Source organism: Parasteatoda tepidariorum, chromosome X1 (assembly GCF_043381705.1).
Source record: "Parasteatoda tepidariorum isolate YZ-2023 chromosome X1, CAS_Ptep_4.0, whole genome shotgun sequence".
Lineage (NCBI taxonomy): Eukaryota > Metazoa > Arthropoda > Arachnida > Araneae > Theridiidae > Parasteatoda > Parasteatoda tepidariorum.
The window spans coordinates 28,665,128-28,681,858 of record NC_092214.1 but is presented as its reverse complement, the minus strand read 5'-3'; the positions used below and the strand labels follow the sequence as shown (position 1 = coordinate 28,681,858).

The 16,731-nt window shown below is 28.9% G+C and overlaps 1 protein-coding gene across 1 annotated transcript in view; it reads left to right on the top strand.

Annotated features, from left to right (window-relative positions):
- LOC107446656 (probable tRNA (uracil-O(2)-)-methyltransferase) overlaps nucleotides 1-16,731 on the top strand; it is a 29,281-nt gene that overhangs the window by 2,853 nt on the left and 9,697 nt on the right. The window contains exons 4-12 of the mRNA XM_043043955.2: nucleotides 30-151; nucleotides 230-332; nucleotides 3,179-3,398; nucleotides 3,477-3,551; nucleotides 9,819-9,926; nucleotides 10,111-10,182; nucleotides 11,005-11,105; nucleotides 13,296-13,479; nucleotides 14,812-15,139. Coding sequence (XP_042899889.2) covers nucleotides 30-151; nucleotides 230-332; nucleotides 3,179-3,398; nucleotides 3,477-3,551; nucleotides 9,819-9,926; nucleotides 10,111-10,182; nucleotides 11,005-11,105; nucleotides 13,296-13,479; nucleotides 14,812-15,139 — 1,313 coding nt within the window. The remainder of the gene's footprint in view (nucleotides 1-29; nucleotides 152-229; nucleotides 333-3,178; nucleotides 3,399-3,476; nucleotides 3,552-9,818; nucleotides 9,927-10,110; nucleotides 10,183-11,004; nucleotides 11,106-13,295; nucleotides 13,480-14,811; nucleotides 15,140-16,731) is intronic.

The window sequence follows — 16,731 nt, the reverse complement described above, 5'->3', positions numbered from 1 at the left end:
TTTAAATCGATTTAAATTTTTAATTACAGTAGAGAACCAATTATCCGGGATGCTCGGGACCATCGCTATCCCGGANAGATGTTATTTGTAAGAAATTTGCTTTCAAGAAATATGAAATTGTATGAAGACATGGTAGAAGTTTCTGTTGCTGGTAGGAATATATATATATATTTTAATTTTGAAATAATTACTTATTTGTAAATATTGTTTATCCTATTTTTTTTTCCAGATAAATCTAGCTGCAGTGTTGCTTTTTATCCTGTAAAAACTCCTGATACCTTATATCCTTTATCTCCTGCTTTTCCATATAGGATCCTATTGAATAATAACAAGTGAGAAAAAATTTTTAATAACCATCTTGATAAATATGTATAAATGATTTAATCAAAATTTAAATCGATTTAAATTTTTAATTATTTTTAAATTTGCATTATTTTATAAGAATAAAATCTTCTGCAAAGGAAATTTTTGAAGTATATTATAAACAGGAGGAAGAAACTAAGAATGTGTACATGGTAAAGAAGGCGTAAGTTTTTCTATACAAAAGAGCCTAAGGTTCCCAGCAGAAAGATTCATAACAGAAGAATGTTTACTTCTCAGGGAAGCTGGTACCAGTGACATGCTGAGGGGGACTACGATCCTAGGCGTCCATCTAATAAATTGCATTTAGTTACCATAAAAACATTTTTAAAAATGAAAACGCAATAAATAATTAAAATCCTATATATTAGCATCCATAAGAAAAATTTATTATTGGAAAGATAAGCACCAATAAGATTGCAAAACTTAGTTGAGTAATCCTAGTTTAAAAAGAAAATTATTGAAAAAACATATTATAACAGATAAAGAGAAAATGACAAATATTTAAATAATCCGTATTGCATATAAATTAATCCATATTTATTATATTAAATCGAATAGAATAAATAACTAAAAAATAATGCTTTACATCAACAGACAAGCAACAATAAATCAAGAATAAAAACGTATTTTAATCCTTAACTATAAGGTAAATAAATTATCCTAAATTATGAAACAAAGTTACAAGGTAACAAAAAATAAAGGGAGAACATTTTTAAAAAAAAACTAAAATGCAATATGTTAAGATTTTTTATTTTAAAGAGAATGAATCATAAATAAGATAAATAAATAGATAGAAAAATATAAAGTATGATGGTAAAATGCAAAATTAATTTTAAAAAAACATTTAAAAAATTATAAAATTTAAGCCAAATTGTAATAAACTAAAGACTTATTAAAATCACCAAATTAACTAATGTAAAACAAAATTAATGATTAAAAAATGCACTATGTTTCATACCCAATAATAAGGAAAAAATAAATGACAAAATACAATAAAAACTTACAAGGAAAATGATAAAATACAATCATAACGCTTGATCAAATTAAATAAAAAGACTAAAATAACCAGATGGAAAATAAAATTAAAAGAAGCGCTAACTTAATTTCAAAACCCAAGATAAAGCAGGATATAATGTGATCAACTGAATTTTAAAAAATAATCTTTATCATGAATTGCATGAATAGAAAGGACTAATTTATTAAGTACTATATTTTTTATGATCAGGGGAAGAAAAAAAGACTAAGTGGAATCAGAAATCTATCACTTGGTAAAAAAAGAACGCTGCAATCTGCTTCATAAAATATCGTCTGCTTTTAGCAATAAATAATCTTATGCATATGAATAAACAATAGTTTTTTTTTTTTACTAAACTGAAAAAATATCATAAAAGACGATTTTTCACGGAAGCAGATGTGATTTCACATCAGGCAAAACTTGCTAATGTTACCCCACCTCTAAGGAATTAGAATTCATTAAATTAAAAAAAAAAATTCTTTAAGAGGTATTTAATAAATAAACATAGTTGACGTTAGAAATAAACATAGTTTTATACATAATAAATGAAGGATGAGGAAAATTGATAGACAAAAGTGAATTCAAAGAACCGAACATGTCATTACACTCGAGGCAAAAGTTTCCAATTATTTAAGTTGGACATCTAGTTGACATTACTCCAAAAACGCTTAAGAATAATAGAATTTCGAGGACATACTTAATGACGGTCAGTACAGGAAAAAAAATTTATTTGTATTTTTTATATATATATAATTCTTTACTGCACATGCGCAAATTATGGTTGGAAACAGAAAAGTGAAATCTCAAAATTTGATAGGGTATCAAATTCCCTGATAATTCCCGGTTTTGTGGTAAAATTACCCTTTTCCCTGACTTTTTCTTTGTTGAATCTCCTTTTCCTTGGCAATTTCCAGTTTTCCCGATATTTCCGGTGCGTACGCATTAGAAACGCTCTTTGAAAAATTCTGTGTCATAATAAAAATGCTGATAAAAATAAAAGTTGAGAAACAGAAGAAAAAAAATTGTTTTCTGTTCAGAAATGTAACTTTAATGATGAAAATCACAATTTTCAAGGTTACCTGTTACCGTACGGGAAAAAAGTTCAATAAAAAATAAAGTATATAAGAACCACTCCGTTATAATGCTGTGCTACAATTAGAACAGAAAAACAACAAAAATTAAACAAACTTAAAAAAAGTTCTCAATTCTTGAAAAAAAAAGTGTTAAAAAATGACGAATAGACTGGCTTGAATTAATTTTATGAAAAATCAGCAGTACATAACTTATGGTTCAGTATAAAGTAATCAAGTTACAATTTCTCCAAATTTTGCTTTTCCATATGTCCTTCAGAACATAAATTAACAAGTTTTAAAATGTAACAAATATGTGTAAAAACTTTCTAATAGTTTATTGTAAAAAATACGATTTTAAATTATTCTTTATGAAATCTATCCAAATTCCCCCCAAAACAACTCTGTTGAAAAATACTTTTCTAAAAAATGCTTTGCTGAATATTTTGCCGATTATCTGGCCAAATATTCAGCCAGCTGGATTTTGGACCAAAGAGGGCAAATACCGCATAGTGACCGAATATTCATTACATCCCTAATTATAACCCCATATGAGTTGCCATCAAATCAAATGTAGTTAAAAGAGTTCTAACACAAATAATAGATAAAGTTAAAAGTGGACTTCTTGTAAATACTTTATTCCCTGGGTTTCACTTAGTAAAGAATTTTGTAGAGATTTCATTGCAATTATAATTTTATTATATTTTTCATTTACCCTTTAATTTTTCAGGCTTATGTTAGAAGTTTCACGTAACTCTTGCGACCAAAATAATGCTAATAACTGCAAATCAGAAAAGTGGCTTGCATCAGATATTTTGCCAAAGATCTACAAATGGTGTAAATTTCATCCTGAAGAAACTGTTTTACCCTCTCTTAATTTGGTTTCAGCAAAGCTCTATAATGAAAATCTTCACAAACTTAAAGATAAATATGGAAAACACTATGTTAAGGTATTGTGCTTTGTATTTAATTAGTTTTAGGAGCTAAAAAATTTCTATTTCGTTACTTAGTATGTTTTTTTTTTTCAGATTTGGCCTGATTACAATAGCACAGATCCTTTTAAATATGTTTATGAAGACATTTCTATTTGCGCTTATCTCATTGTAAGTCACTAAAAAAAAATTTCATTTTTCTCTTATACAAAGCTGAAAATTTTTTTTAAGAAATAAACATTAAATTACTGAAACACTTACATAACGAACCTTCCTCTTTTGCTAAAATGTCTGTTTTAAAATTGCTGGAATTTTAATTATTTTTGTGGAGGAAATGTAGTAGTTAAAACCCTTTTCAATGCCATCTTGAATTATTTCTAAACCCTATTTAGTGTCATATATTTTTCTTTACAGATAACCAGGCAAAAGTTAAAAATTATCAGATAATCCAGTTATTCAGAAAAGGTTGTTACTAAGAGCAAAGATTGCATAATTTAATATTAACTTAATTATATAATTTAATTAGTAATTTAATTTAACTAAATTCAATGTATTATAAAGTTAAAAACTAAATGTTATGTTCATCTAGATTTAATTTTTCCAAGTTGATTGAACTTATTTAAACTGTACATTTATGTTATAGGAATTCTAATTTTATTTCTATAAAATATTTTTAATTTTGTTACATAGATATAATTGTTTTAATACAAAAAAGTATAAATATTTTTTTTCTAAATATATTAATTAGGTTTGGTATATTAATTATCTAATAAAGTATTCTCTGCTGATATAAAATACATCTTTAAAAAGATACTGTTATTTACAAATCTAATTTTTTGAAGAATGACATTATTCTGTAAATGCTAAGTTCATTTTACTATGTTAGAAAACTGGTAGAAATACTTAGAATCAAAAGTAACTAAAACAAATTATTGAAATATTAGAAATAAAAATTCAACTTACACAAAATGAAGCATACATTATACAAAATGAAAAAAGACTTTGGGAGAAAAAAAATAACTTTTAAATGACATAAAATTGTAAATGTCACAGTCAGTGATAGTGGTCCTTGGTGAGTTTGTTGTAATATTGGTTAACAATTCATAATTTTGTGTTGATTTAATTGAAAAAATTTGGATACAATTTACTATTGGTCACATTATGATGTTATGAAATCAGAGCCAAACGAGAGTCTAAGAAATTTTTAAACTGCACTTAGGACAAACAAGGCATAGGAAATTTTTCGGTTATTTACCTTTTTCATACAATGCCACAAATTTTATGAAATTGTTTCAGTGATGTTAAGATGTTCTCTTTAATGCCTCAAAAACAATTGAATGGGGTAACCATTAACTCTGTATAATCAGTTATTTACCTATTTATGATCTTCCCTTACATGGAGAATTATTTTCAATCATATTTACCCTGTCGCTTAGTTTACAAATTTGTTATGAATTCAGTTGCAGAATATTAGTTCTTACTCAAAGAATACATAGGATTCACACCAGTAAGTTTGTTCTAGTGCTGTTGAGTTGAATAGTTATAATTTTTACAGAACTATTTCGATTTTGGATTTCAGCATATGATTCTCAACTTTGAAAAGAAAAATTGCTTGGATAAATATATATATATATATCTTTAAGCTTAAGAAAGACATTGGAAAGATTTGTATAGTTAAAACAGTAAGTTAGCATTTTAAAATATTTTACTTGCATAATATAATTGTTAGATTCCTATATGTATTGTGCATATAAAATTGTCAGTTTTGTTTTGATTTTTTAAAAGTAGGTGCAGGTACAGCAGAATCAGGGGGCGGAGGGGACTTGAGCCCCCTTACATTTTAGAAATAAAGGGACCCAGTCCCTTCTAAAATTGCAATTTTTTTTTTTTTTGTGAATTCTAAAAAAAATTTTCAATTTCAAGAGAGCTTTAGCATTTTCTTAGTGAAAACTGCTACTTAATCATCTTCTATTCATCTCCCTGCTAAGGAAATATACATCTTGATTTCAAATGTCAAAGCAAACAAAATAAAAAACTGTGAAGCAGAATTTTTAAAAAAAATACTGTTAAATGGTAAATAATTTACTAGCAAACTATTTCTTTTATTAATTATATTTTAATTTTAAAACACTTCAAATTATATACACACATATATATATATGTGTGTGTGTGTAACATANCCAATATATATATATATATATGCATGCATACACAGGGAGAGAGCTCCCCCACTCCTGAGATACTTACGCAATCACTGAGTAAGTGATTGTTCTATTTGAATGCTCTTTGGATATAGCAATACAGGTTTGAAGTAAGCCAATTTATTGTTGTTGGTGAATACTCTAAATCAAAGTTTGACAGCAACTAATAATTATAATATATTTTAACTTTAGCAAAAACTGCCATTTCTCAGCTATAAAACAATTTATAAGATATATTCTTTCATATACTCAGGGCTGATTGTGCTCCTGAAAAAATCCGCATTTCCGGAATTTTTGCTAACAGTGATCCGGAAGTTTCTGGAGATCGGAGGTCCAGATGTTTAAAAAAATCATCAATCACAGAAGTTTTCGGAAATCAAATTTTCAAAGGTGGAATTTAAAAACACAGTTTATTTTATTTGCTTGTCAGGGAGAGCCCGAGAGATACTTTATAAGCTTACATTCATGATTAATATTAATTTTTTATCAGTAAATAGTTGTTTTAATCATAAACACAAGAAAGAAAGACATATTTGTAAATTATAATTACTTCTCTGGGTCATCATAGGCATGTTTAAATGGTATAGGTATGTGTAAAATTTTAAATATAGTTTAAGTAAGCTAAGAAATATTGAGAAAATGGAAAAATAACCTAGTTTAAATCTTTTTCAATTTAAACTTCTTCTTTTTTTTAAACTCAAGAAATTTTTCGGAATTTTGACTTTGGCTCGCAATCACCTCTGTATACTCAATCATTTAAAAGAAAAGCATCTTAATACATCTTGAACAAACGTTGCTTATTTGCAAGATATATAATGCATGCTGTAAAACTTGTTTTACAATCTTCTCTTATTATTTTTTTTATTAAAAAAATTAACAAAGTGTGCTGGTCCTTCAAAAAGTTGATTTTGTTACTCAGTTTTTATTTTAAAATTGGTGATTGTCTTCCTTTTTTCTGCATTGTAGAATATTATAAACAATTTAACTATCCTTAATCACATAGCATTCTTCATCATTTCTCCAACAAACCAGTTATTTTTTACTAATTTATTCAAAAAGAAAAGTGCATACTAAGAAGAAAAGATTTGTGTGAATATATATATACCTATATATATATATATACGACCGAAAGCTCAATAGCTTATAGGTTTTGACAATTAAGAACAATAACCAATACAATGTAGGTATGTCTGATTATACTATTAAACAAAAGTAAAATTAAAGGTTTTTTTGACAGAAATATTACTATAGAATTCTTTTAGTATCAAACTATGTAAAAAATTTATTTTTAAAATTTCAATCAAATGGCAGAAAGAAATTTTTTATTTTGTGATAAAAGAGTGTTGAAATCTCTATTTTCAGCAAAGGCAACTAATAAAAATAACTTGTTTTATACTAATAGATCAAAATTCGTCAAAAACAAGCTTATGTAATATTTAAACTGTTATCAAAATACACTTATCAGTGTCATCCTGAAGAAATTTTAGGTAATAATTTCTTTCTTCTATTGATTTTTGAGGGATAAAATTTAAAATTAAGGAATAAAATTTTAAAACTGATATTAAGTTTGTAAATCACTGCCATTAAAATCCTCTGCTGATGAAGATTTTTTAATGCAGATTATAAAATCTTCATCAGCAGAGGATTTCATCTATAAAGATGAAAATCCTCTGCTTTTTTGTGATTTTTATTCATTGTTATATGATCAAAAAATTTAAGTATCAAAGAAGTGAAATCCAAGGTTTTGTGACTTTGGCTTTTCACCTCAGTAGAACCTCATGTAAAAATATTACCTCCAAGTTGAGAATTTTTGCAAATTTGTGATGAATAAAGCGTGTGTTAAAGAAACAATAGAAAACTTATTGCTATAACTGTTGACAAAACTACGTAGATTTACAACAAAATCATAGCAAATATAATACATCTAGAAGTAATTCCTCAAATGTACAGTTTGAAATCCACCATGAAAAATAATTTTGCATTGAAAACAATATTTTAAAAAATTACATGAAAATCTTTAATAATAACTTGCGAAAAAGCAATCGACAAAACCACACGAGTTTACAGTGGAATGGTGCCATTTCGAATGAGTCAAAAAGCTATTGTTGAAATATGTGATTCGAAATTCATGGTACGTTATAATGTCGTATAAAAACATCAAGGTTTGAAAAACCATGAAAAATTCCTTGGTAATAATTGCCAAAAAAGCAATTGAAAAAGCCAGGCTGATTTATGGTGGCATTGTTACTTTATCAGGAATCGAAAGAATTCAAATGCTTTATTTAAATTTCATTTGTTTTAAAAATGTTTCTGGAAAGACTGAGATTTTAAAAACTGTATGAAACTTGTCATTAAAAAAGTGTTTTAATCTGTGTATTCTTATGCCTGTAACTAACAGATAAATTATACCAAGTAAACACTCTAAAATTGCTGCTAACCCAAAAACAATATTACACTTAAATTTCAATTTTTTTTCCCTCCATTTACGTGTTACTTGTACTTAGGTTACTAAAAATATTATTAATGAAATATCTGGAATTTAAATTTCTATGCATTTTTTATGTTTCCTCCATTTAACAGTATGTTCGAAGTTTATGCCATAATTGCCATATTTATTGTTGGTGTTAAAAGATAGTCTGATGTTTCACTCAATAACTGACCAGACAATCAGAGAAGTACGTCCAATTGTTGTTCTATAAATTCAGAGGCATAAACACAAACAAGATAAACACATCTCATATCAGCCACTGATAAACAAGTAGAAGTTTGTTAATTCATTGAATCACTTATAGCAAAATCAATGATTCGAAAACAGTATCCTAAGATTCAAAGCTCTGAGTTAACTTTTCACTCCAATTAAAACATAGTGCTGAGTTATATGTCTTCACTCAGAATGTCTGATTTCATTTCCAAGCACATCATGATTACAACTGAGCAGAATGAGTGACCTTGTGAAATTCAACTATTACAGCAGATTCATCAGCATGCATCCATGCAAGTAAGGCACAATATGGTGCTTGAAATCAATTTTTCTTTCTAATGTAAATAAATTCCTACCTGCAGAACTCTGGCAAATGAGCAAGGTAATACTGGTCACAGAAATACCCAGCTTTTAGCCTTAACCTAATTTATATTTTAATTGAGGCAACAATTCAATTTATTTTAGAATAAAAATGTATGTTAAATTGCATGTTTCATATACAAGTCAACAGCTTTGCTCCCCGTCGAACCACCATACACTTATCGAAAGAATGTAAATTAAGAGAATAAAAGTTTTTTTTTTCTTTTTTTTAATGGCAGGCACTTGGGGTTTGTCCTATTGGCCACAGAAATGCCAGAACTGCTATTCTCTTCTCGTCACCCAGTGGGCACCTGTGGCGAAGCCACAGCGGTGGAGCAGCGTCGTCCACGTCACACAACCACAAACCCGTTTATAGAGCGGATCACATTTACACAAAGGAGGGAGGACATAGAACACAGAGAGAGAAAAAAACTTCCATGCCCTGGGCAGGATTCGAACCCGCAGTCAATCACGCTAACCACTCGGCCACCTGGTTGGCAGAATAAAAGTATGCAAAACTAGTTTGATCAGTAAGATCAGTTTCTGTTGATCAATGAAATGTTACAAATCTTTCATGAGACAATCTGGAAAAGTCGTCTAAATGCTTATCACTATGTAAAGCTTGTTTTTTTTTTTTTTATATTCTATTTTGAGTTGCAAAACCTCTTTTAAAAGCAGCAATAGTTATTGATAATGTCAGAGATAACGGATATGTTTTGAATAAAAATGTGACCAATTTAGCTTTTCAAATTTTTAACATATACCAGATTTTTTTAATCATGAAATAATGTTTGTATGCTCTCAAAGGTGACCAAGAATATAATCTGCAAAAATAAGATAATATGCATAAGTTGCTTAAAAGCCTTTTTATCTTTTTAGGAAAAGAAAAGTCCTAAACAATATGCTTAGGTGTACTGCTATTTATATTAATTTAGGCTTTTTTCCAGAAAAAAAATGGGTGTTTAAATGACTTTAGTAATTACCTCTTTTTGGCCAATTATTGATTTGGTCACTTTTATCTTGCAATGTGCTAAAAAAATATGTTGCCTTATGTATTCTGTCTTTAAAGTCTTAACTTCTGATAAGGCTGTTTCATTTACTTAATAAATCTTACAGTTTGTACATTTTTAATTTTATGCATTTAAATATTTATCTTTTTTTTTTCATATCCTAAAGACTTTGTGGGAAGAAGAAAGGATAAGAAATGGTTCAGAGAAGAAACAAACATTTCTTGACTTAGGTTGTGGCAATGGACTTCTGGTTGATATATTATCCTCTGAAGGGGTAACTCTCTTTCACTTTATAAGATTTTAGAAACTTTATTTTTTTTCACTTAAAAATAAACTAAATTATGATTTTGGAAGTACTTATTCATGTTTTGAGTGATTGCAGAGAAAATTATTACTACTTTTTGATGTTTTTATAACATAGATTTGTAACATTAGTAAATTTCTAATTTTTTTTACAGTACGATGGACTTGGAATAGATCTGAGAAGAAGAAAAATATGGGATGCTTTTGAATCCAGAAACAAATTGTTTGTAAGATTTTTTTGTTTTACATGTAGCATGCTTTCACTCTATTTAATTTTTGAGTCTGAAGAAATCACAACCGGGGTCTGTTTGCTGGTTTATAACATATAACAGCAAGTGAATTTTGAAATAAACTACAATTTAAGTTCAAATTATATATTTTCTAAGTAATCAATAAAATTTCTCAAGCATACAAATTTATAAGTAAAGTGACGTAATGTCTGGACAAAGATGACACTTACAGTACATTCTAGACAATTTTTGTGTTGTAGTAAAGTCATAAAAAAAAATGGTATATGCCTTAAAATACAGTTGTTTCCATTTTCAAACAAATTTTCTTCCGTTCTAAACATGTCATGTTTTATGTTTAACTCTAATGCAAAATTTACTGTAATTTGTTTTTCTTTACCTGGCACAGATTGCTTCAAAATCCTCTTGTAGATCTAAGCTTATCAATGAACAAAAAGGAATAATGGCTACTATATTAAATTTCAGTAGCTCATGTGAAAATATTTTGCATTAAATATTCGTTCAGTAATATGCAGTGAAAGCCAAACTATCTGGAATATAGGAAGGATTCAAGTAATTGAAATTTTCAAACCTTTGTAATAAAGACATTATTTTTAATAATAATCAAATGGGTTAAAATGTGTAAGTCATGTTTAAAAATAAAATAACTCAAACTCATGAAAATATTCTAATTTCTTTTTTTTTTGATTGCCTTTATAAAAGTAAATTATTTGTTTTAATTATAGATATATAGCAAGTACTTATTTATTCCATTTTTCTTGTGAATTTCATAAAATTGCATTATAATCTTTTCATTTACAGGAAATGACAGTGGATCCAAATCAACATTTTTTAGAATATGATTGGATTATTGGAAACCATCCTGATGAGTTAACCCCATGGATACCTGTAATTGCTGCTAGGTGAATAGCTTTATAATTCTTATTAAATCAAATACATCTTATAGGTTTTTTTTTTTAATTCTGATAAATTGAATGACGCAATTTTGAATTTAATCTTATATAAACCTGCCATCCAAATGAAAAATGGATTTTATAATCTGAGGTCACTTTGTCTTGGGTGCAATTAAATAGTGTAAATAATCACTTATTGCTAATAAATGCTGGCAACTAATACTGCTCAAATTGTGCTATACTTTAAAAAAAATAAATAAATAAAATAATTTATGATAACTCAAAAGGTTAAATATAATGTATTGCGAGTAACCATTTTATTTACTTTGATATGTCCAGAGAACTAGTAAATCTCAACAAAAACAAAATCTAAGAGAGTTTGATTACCACATGCTTTAATTAAAAAATAAACCATCCAAGCAAATAAACCTGACACAAAAATGCAGAATAAAATTTTCTAACAAATTAAAGTGTGCTTCATAAATTTATTGTGCCCTTTGAAAAGGAATTTACAAAGATTAAGAATGAATGCATCAATCAATAGCATGGCAGCCCTGGGTGGGCCAAAGCTCTTGTATGACAGTGAAATTTTCTTTTTTAATTACACAGAGGAATTTTTTTTTTATGTAAGATGAGATTTTTGAACAAATCTTCTATAATTTTGTATTGCTGATTTCAAATCTGCAATTCTTTTCTCCGACTACAGTTTTTTAAAAATATTTTTGGTCTATTTTTTGTCAAAATGTGCAAGTTTAAAAACATTATACATAACAAGGGGTAGTGTAAATTTGCAACAAACTTCTAGAGGAGTCAGGGCACATCATCAGGATTAGAATTGAATAGAAACCCATGTTCAGAAATGTCATGAAATACCACTAGAGATGCTTCCCTATTATGAACTGTTTCTTCTTGTACTTCTAAACTGTGTCTAACAGGGAAACGTCCCCAGTCATGTACGATGACATCTCCAGACATGGCTCCTTATACAGTTTTAATCCTGATGATGTACCCTAACCTGCTTAGAAGTTTGTAGCAACATTTACGGAATTTTTTGTTTTATATAATGTTTTTAAACTTGTACATTTCAACAAAAAATAGGCTAAAAATGTCATTTAAAAATAATCTGTGGCTTTAGGAGTAAAACTAATTTTAGATTTGAAGTCCTCATTCCCGAATTAGGCAAGATCAAGCATTTGTATAAATGCAACAAAATTTAACCCCAGTGCTATCTATATTTTACAAAATTTTAGATTATAGAATAGAAACCTAGAGGTCTTAAAATGAATTTGAGATACATGTTTGAATTGCATTAAAATCAAAAGAATACTGGTTTAAAATATTTCTTTTGAAATTTCACTTACATATAAGTGATTGTAAATAGAACCGTTTTGTTTTGAAAGCACCAAATTTTGTAACACTTGTTTTTGAAGATATTTTCTCAAAACTTATAGAGAAGTTTATCTAATTTTCAGTCACTATTTCAAACTAAGTGACTTGGTTCAAATGTTCTCACGAGTATTTAAAAAACATTATGTCTGAGAAATAGCAAGAGGGACTTTATGTATGAGTTTTTATGTTTATAATAAATGGGTTGCTGTTATTGAAGGTTAACTGTATATGATTAAAATTATTTATAAATTTCATCTTATAACAGATGTTATTTTATATTTTATTCAAGTGCAATTCTACTAAACCTACTGGATTTTCCCAGTTTCTCCTAGTCTACTGGTTTAATTAAAATTCTCCTGGATTTTGTAAATTTTAAAAAATTCTCTAAACATCCACATCCAACTATGTCATCCACATGGTGGATTTCTGACCCAAAAAAAATTTTTCGTATCCTTCTAACATTGACTTCAACTTAAAAAGAATGAACTCCTATATAAAATAGTAGTACAAATGGACCTAAAAATTTTTCTTACAGTTAATTAGCATTCTTGGAACATAAAATGAGAAAATATGCTAGTGACAGAAGTTAGTTTGGGTTGATAAACAAAAAAAAACAAATTTTGTTATTACAGAAATTCATAACTCATGCAATGGCCATAGTTTTTAATAATTAAATTTATTTTACTCTTCCAAACAATTAATTTTTTTTTCTAAATGTGTTTCTTTCTAAATTAGTTTCTAAAATTGTTTATCAAAAATTTAATTTGTTAATTAAACATAAGTTTTTAATAGTTCATTATTTTCGTTTAGATCTAGTTATTCGATGAAGATATTTTTAATGCCTTGTTGCTATTACACTTTTAATGGAAAATATGCTCATTGTGATGCTGGTCTTTCTCGCTATCAATCCTACTTAAAGTTTATTCATAATATATGTGAAATATCAGGATTTGTTGTACAGAAGGATAAATTAAGAATACCATCTACTAAAAGGGTAAGTTATTAATTTTAAATGCAGATAAATATAAGTGCTCTACATATATGAGATGTATTGTAAATTCCCTACACAACCTCTTCACTTCTGAATAGTGCTAGCCAAAATCATTTAAATGTTGTGGCCCCACCTAGTGACTTTGTTGGTAAGTTGGTGTTTTTAAATTGATTACAGTGTAAGATATGATTAAGTGTAGTATGAAAACTTCCCCAAAAAAATTTTTTTAATCAAATCAAAATACTTTATTATATAAAACAGCTATATTGATAATATTTTTTAAAACAGAGACTTCACAAAATTTGATAAAATTATTCTCAATTAATATCTTGCTGCTTACGAAATTTTAATAAATGGTAAATTAAACTTATTAAATACGAATTGTAAATATATTCTAGAAATGTTGCATATATTTGCAATTTTTTAAAAAACATAGCAAATTTAATTGTTTGTGTCTTCTATCGGATATTTAGTCAGCCATTAGCGATTTTTGTTTCACCTGTGTTTGGCTTGATTAACGCTTCAAAAAAGATTAACACTGATAATGAATCGATAGAAAATTTATGAACTTATTTATAAAGCAAAATTAATATGGTAAGCCTTTAGGTCAAACTTCATGTAAAATAAATTATTCTTTTCCTTTGTAAATAAGTATTTTTTATGTATTAAAATAAGCCTTTTTAATATTATTCAAAGAGCAATAAAAAAAATTTGAAGAGTTTTCTAATGCTTTTTTTTTATCTCACTTAAAAAATAAATTAATAAAATTATAAATACAGTCTACATTCTTTAGTATGATCCTATCTACTGTGATTCCATCCATTATAGTGACAGAGACATGAAGTTTGGTTATTCTATAGACTCAGTGTTATTAACACCCATTTTAAAGTCCAAATCGAACCATTCATTTTAATATAGTGATCCTGATTTTGTTTAATTTTATTTATTCTAAAAAAATCTTTCCCATAACAGATAAACAGAAAGATGTTAAACATTTTTGCATTTTTAAAATAAAAATTTTTCAGTTGAAAATAAGTCAATGGTTAAAAAATTCGAAGAACTGATTCAAACTACTGTTTCTTTTGATATTAACACTCAATAAACCTGAAACATCTTACGTTCTCTGTGAATGAAGAAAGAGGGACAGGACACCTATTCTTATTCCTAGTCAAAAAGTTGATACTATAAGGTCAAAAAGTTGAATTGTGATTATTTTTAATTTCAGAGTATTCATTGTAATTTTGGAATTACTGTTTGTCATAAGTTTCAAATTAAAAAAAATTATAAAAGATTTTATATTAAATATGCTTTGTAATTTTAAATATTATTTTTCAGAGTTGCTTTGTCTGTACAGCTCGATCATATGAAATGGAAGAAGAGGCTGCAGTGGATTTACAACGTACACAACTTATTAATTCTGAGCTGAAATTCAATGAAAAGTTGAATAAGAAATCAAGTGAACAGCTTTTATATAAGAGATTGAAAACATCTGTTGGTTCAGATTTCAAGCACAGGGAGCAAGTAGAACGTATTCAAAATTGCACAAATTTGGATAAGAATGTGATCAATAATATAGTTTTTGAAGTCATTAAAATTTTGCTTTCAACTGAAGACTATATACTTATAAATCGAGAGGAAGAGCTAATATCTTGGAATTCTGGGGGTAGTTACATCTATTTACTCATTTTTTTTTAAATTTTGTTGTAAATTTTTAATAATTTACTCACACACACACACATATATATACAGGGTGGTCCCGAATTCATGGTACAAACTTTAATGGTAGGTACAGGACATTGTAACAATGATTTATTGCATAGGAATGCATAGTCGCAAGTGACGCGGTGAGGCGTAAACAGGGGAAATAAAAGGAAGGAGAAATGTAGTGATCGGTTGGTATCATTGCCGGTAGAGGGCAGTAGATGTCTAGCCGCCGTTGAAAATGATGCATCGCAGTAGGGAAAAGCGCCATTCACAATTGTGCTGCCGTAGACGATGGGTGACTTTACGTATGCAGAAAAAGCAGACATGCATTACATGTACGGCCGTGCAAATGGTAACGGCAGAGCTGCGTTACGAATGTATCGCGCTGAGTATCCTGATCGACGAATGCCGGATCATAGAATTTTTCAACGGTTACATAGTCAACTTTGTGAAACAGGTGCGTTCGACGTCAACAGACATGAAGCTGGTCGATTAATAGCTGTACGCACTCCAAGGCTGGAAGAAAGCATCTTGAACATTGTGGCTAATAGACCCGAGTCAAGCACAAGAACTGTTGCGCGTGACGTAGGTGTGAGTCATCAGACTGTATGCAGAGTGTTAAACGAAAATCGCTTACACCTCTTCCATTTTCAGAAAGTACAAGCATTGAATCCGGCAGATTATCCTCTCCACGTGAACTTCTGCCTGTGGGTGATGCAGCAATGTGTGTTGCAGCCGGATTTCGTTGGTGATGTGCTATTTACAGATGAAGCGACATTTTTACGAAGGGTGTCTTTAATGCGCACAATTCCCGTGTGTGGGCAACCGATAATTCACATGCAACTCATACATGTGTTTCAACATGTGTTTCAACAACGTTTCTGTATTAATGTGTGGGCTGGTATTGTGAACGACTTTTTGATTGGCCCATACTTACTACCCTCGCGACTCAGTGGAGGAAGCTATCTTATTTTTCTGAAAGAAGTGTTACCACAACTGCTGCATGATGTTCCGATCGCCATTCGTAACCGCATGTGGTTTCAGCACGATGGGGCGCCAGCACACTTCAGCATTGATGTACGGAATTACCTGAATGCCACGTTTGGTGCTCGCTGGATTGGGCGTGGTGGTCCAATCCCTTGGCCACCCCGATCTCCCGATTTATCGAGCCTCGATTACTTTTTATGGGGACATCTAAAGCATCTTGTTTATGAGACTTCCAATTGACTCAGATGAGGATCTCGTCGCTCGCATATCTGTAGCTGCTGCAGGTGTGCGTGAAATACCAGGCATCTTTGAACGTGTACGCCAATCGCTCCACCGACGCTGTCAAGCATGTATCGCTTCTGGTGGACACAAATTTGCACACTTACTGTAAACATGACACTTGTCAACAACGCTTTCGATAAAATCTTTGTTTTTCCTTTCGGCCGTTATTTCTCCTGTTTACGCCTCACCGCGTCACTTGCGACTATACATTCCTATACAATAAATCATTGTTACAATGTCCTGTACCTACCATTGAAGTTTGATCTGAATAAATAATAGCAC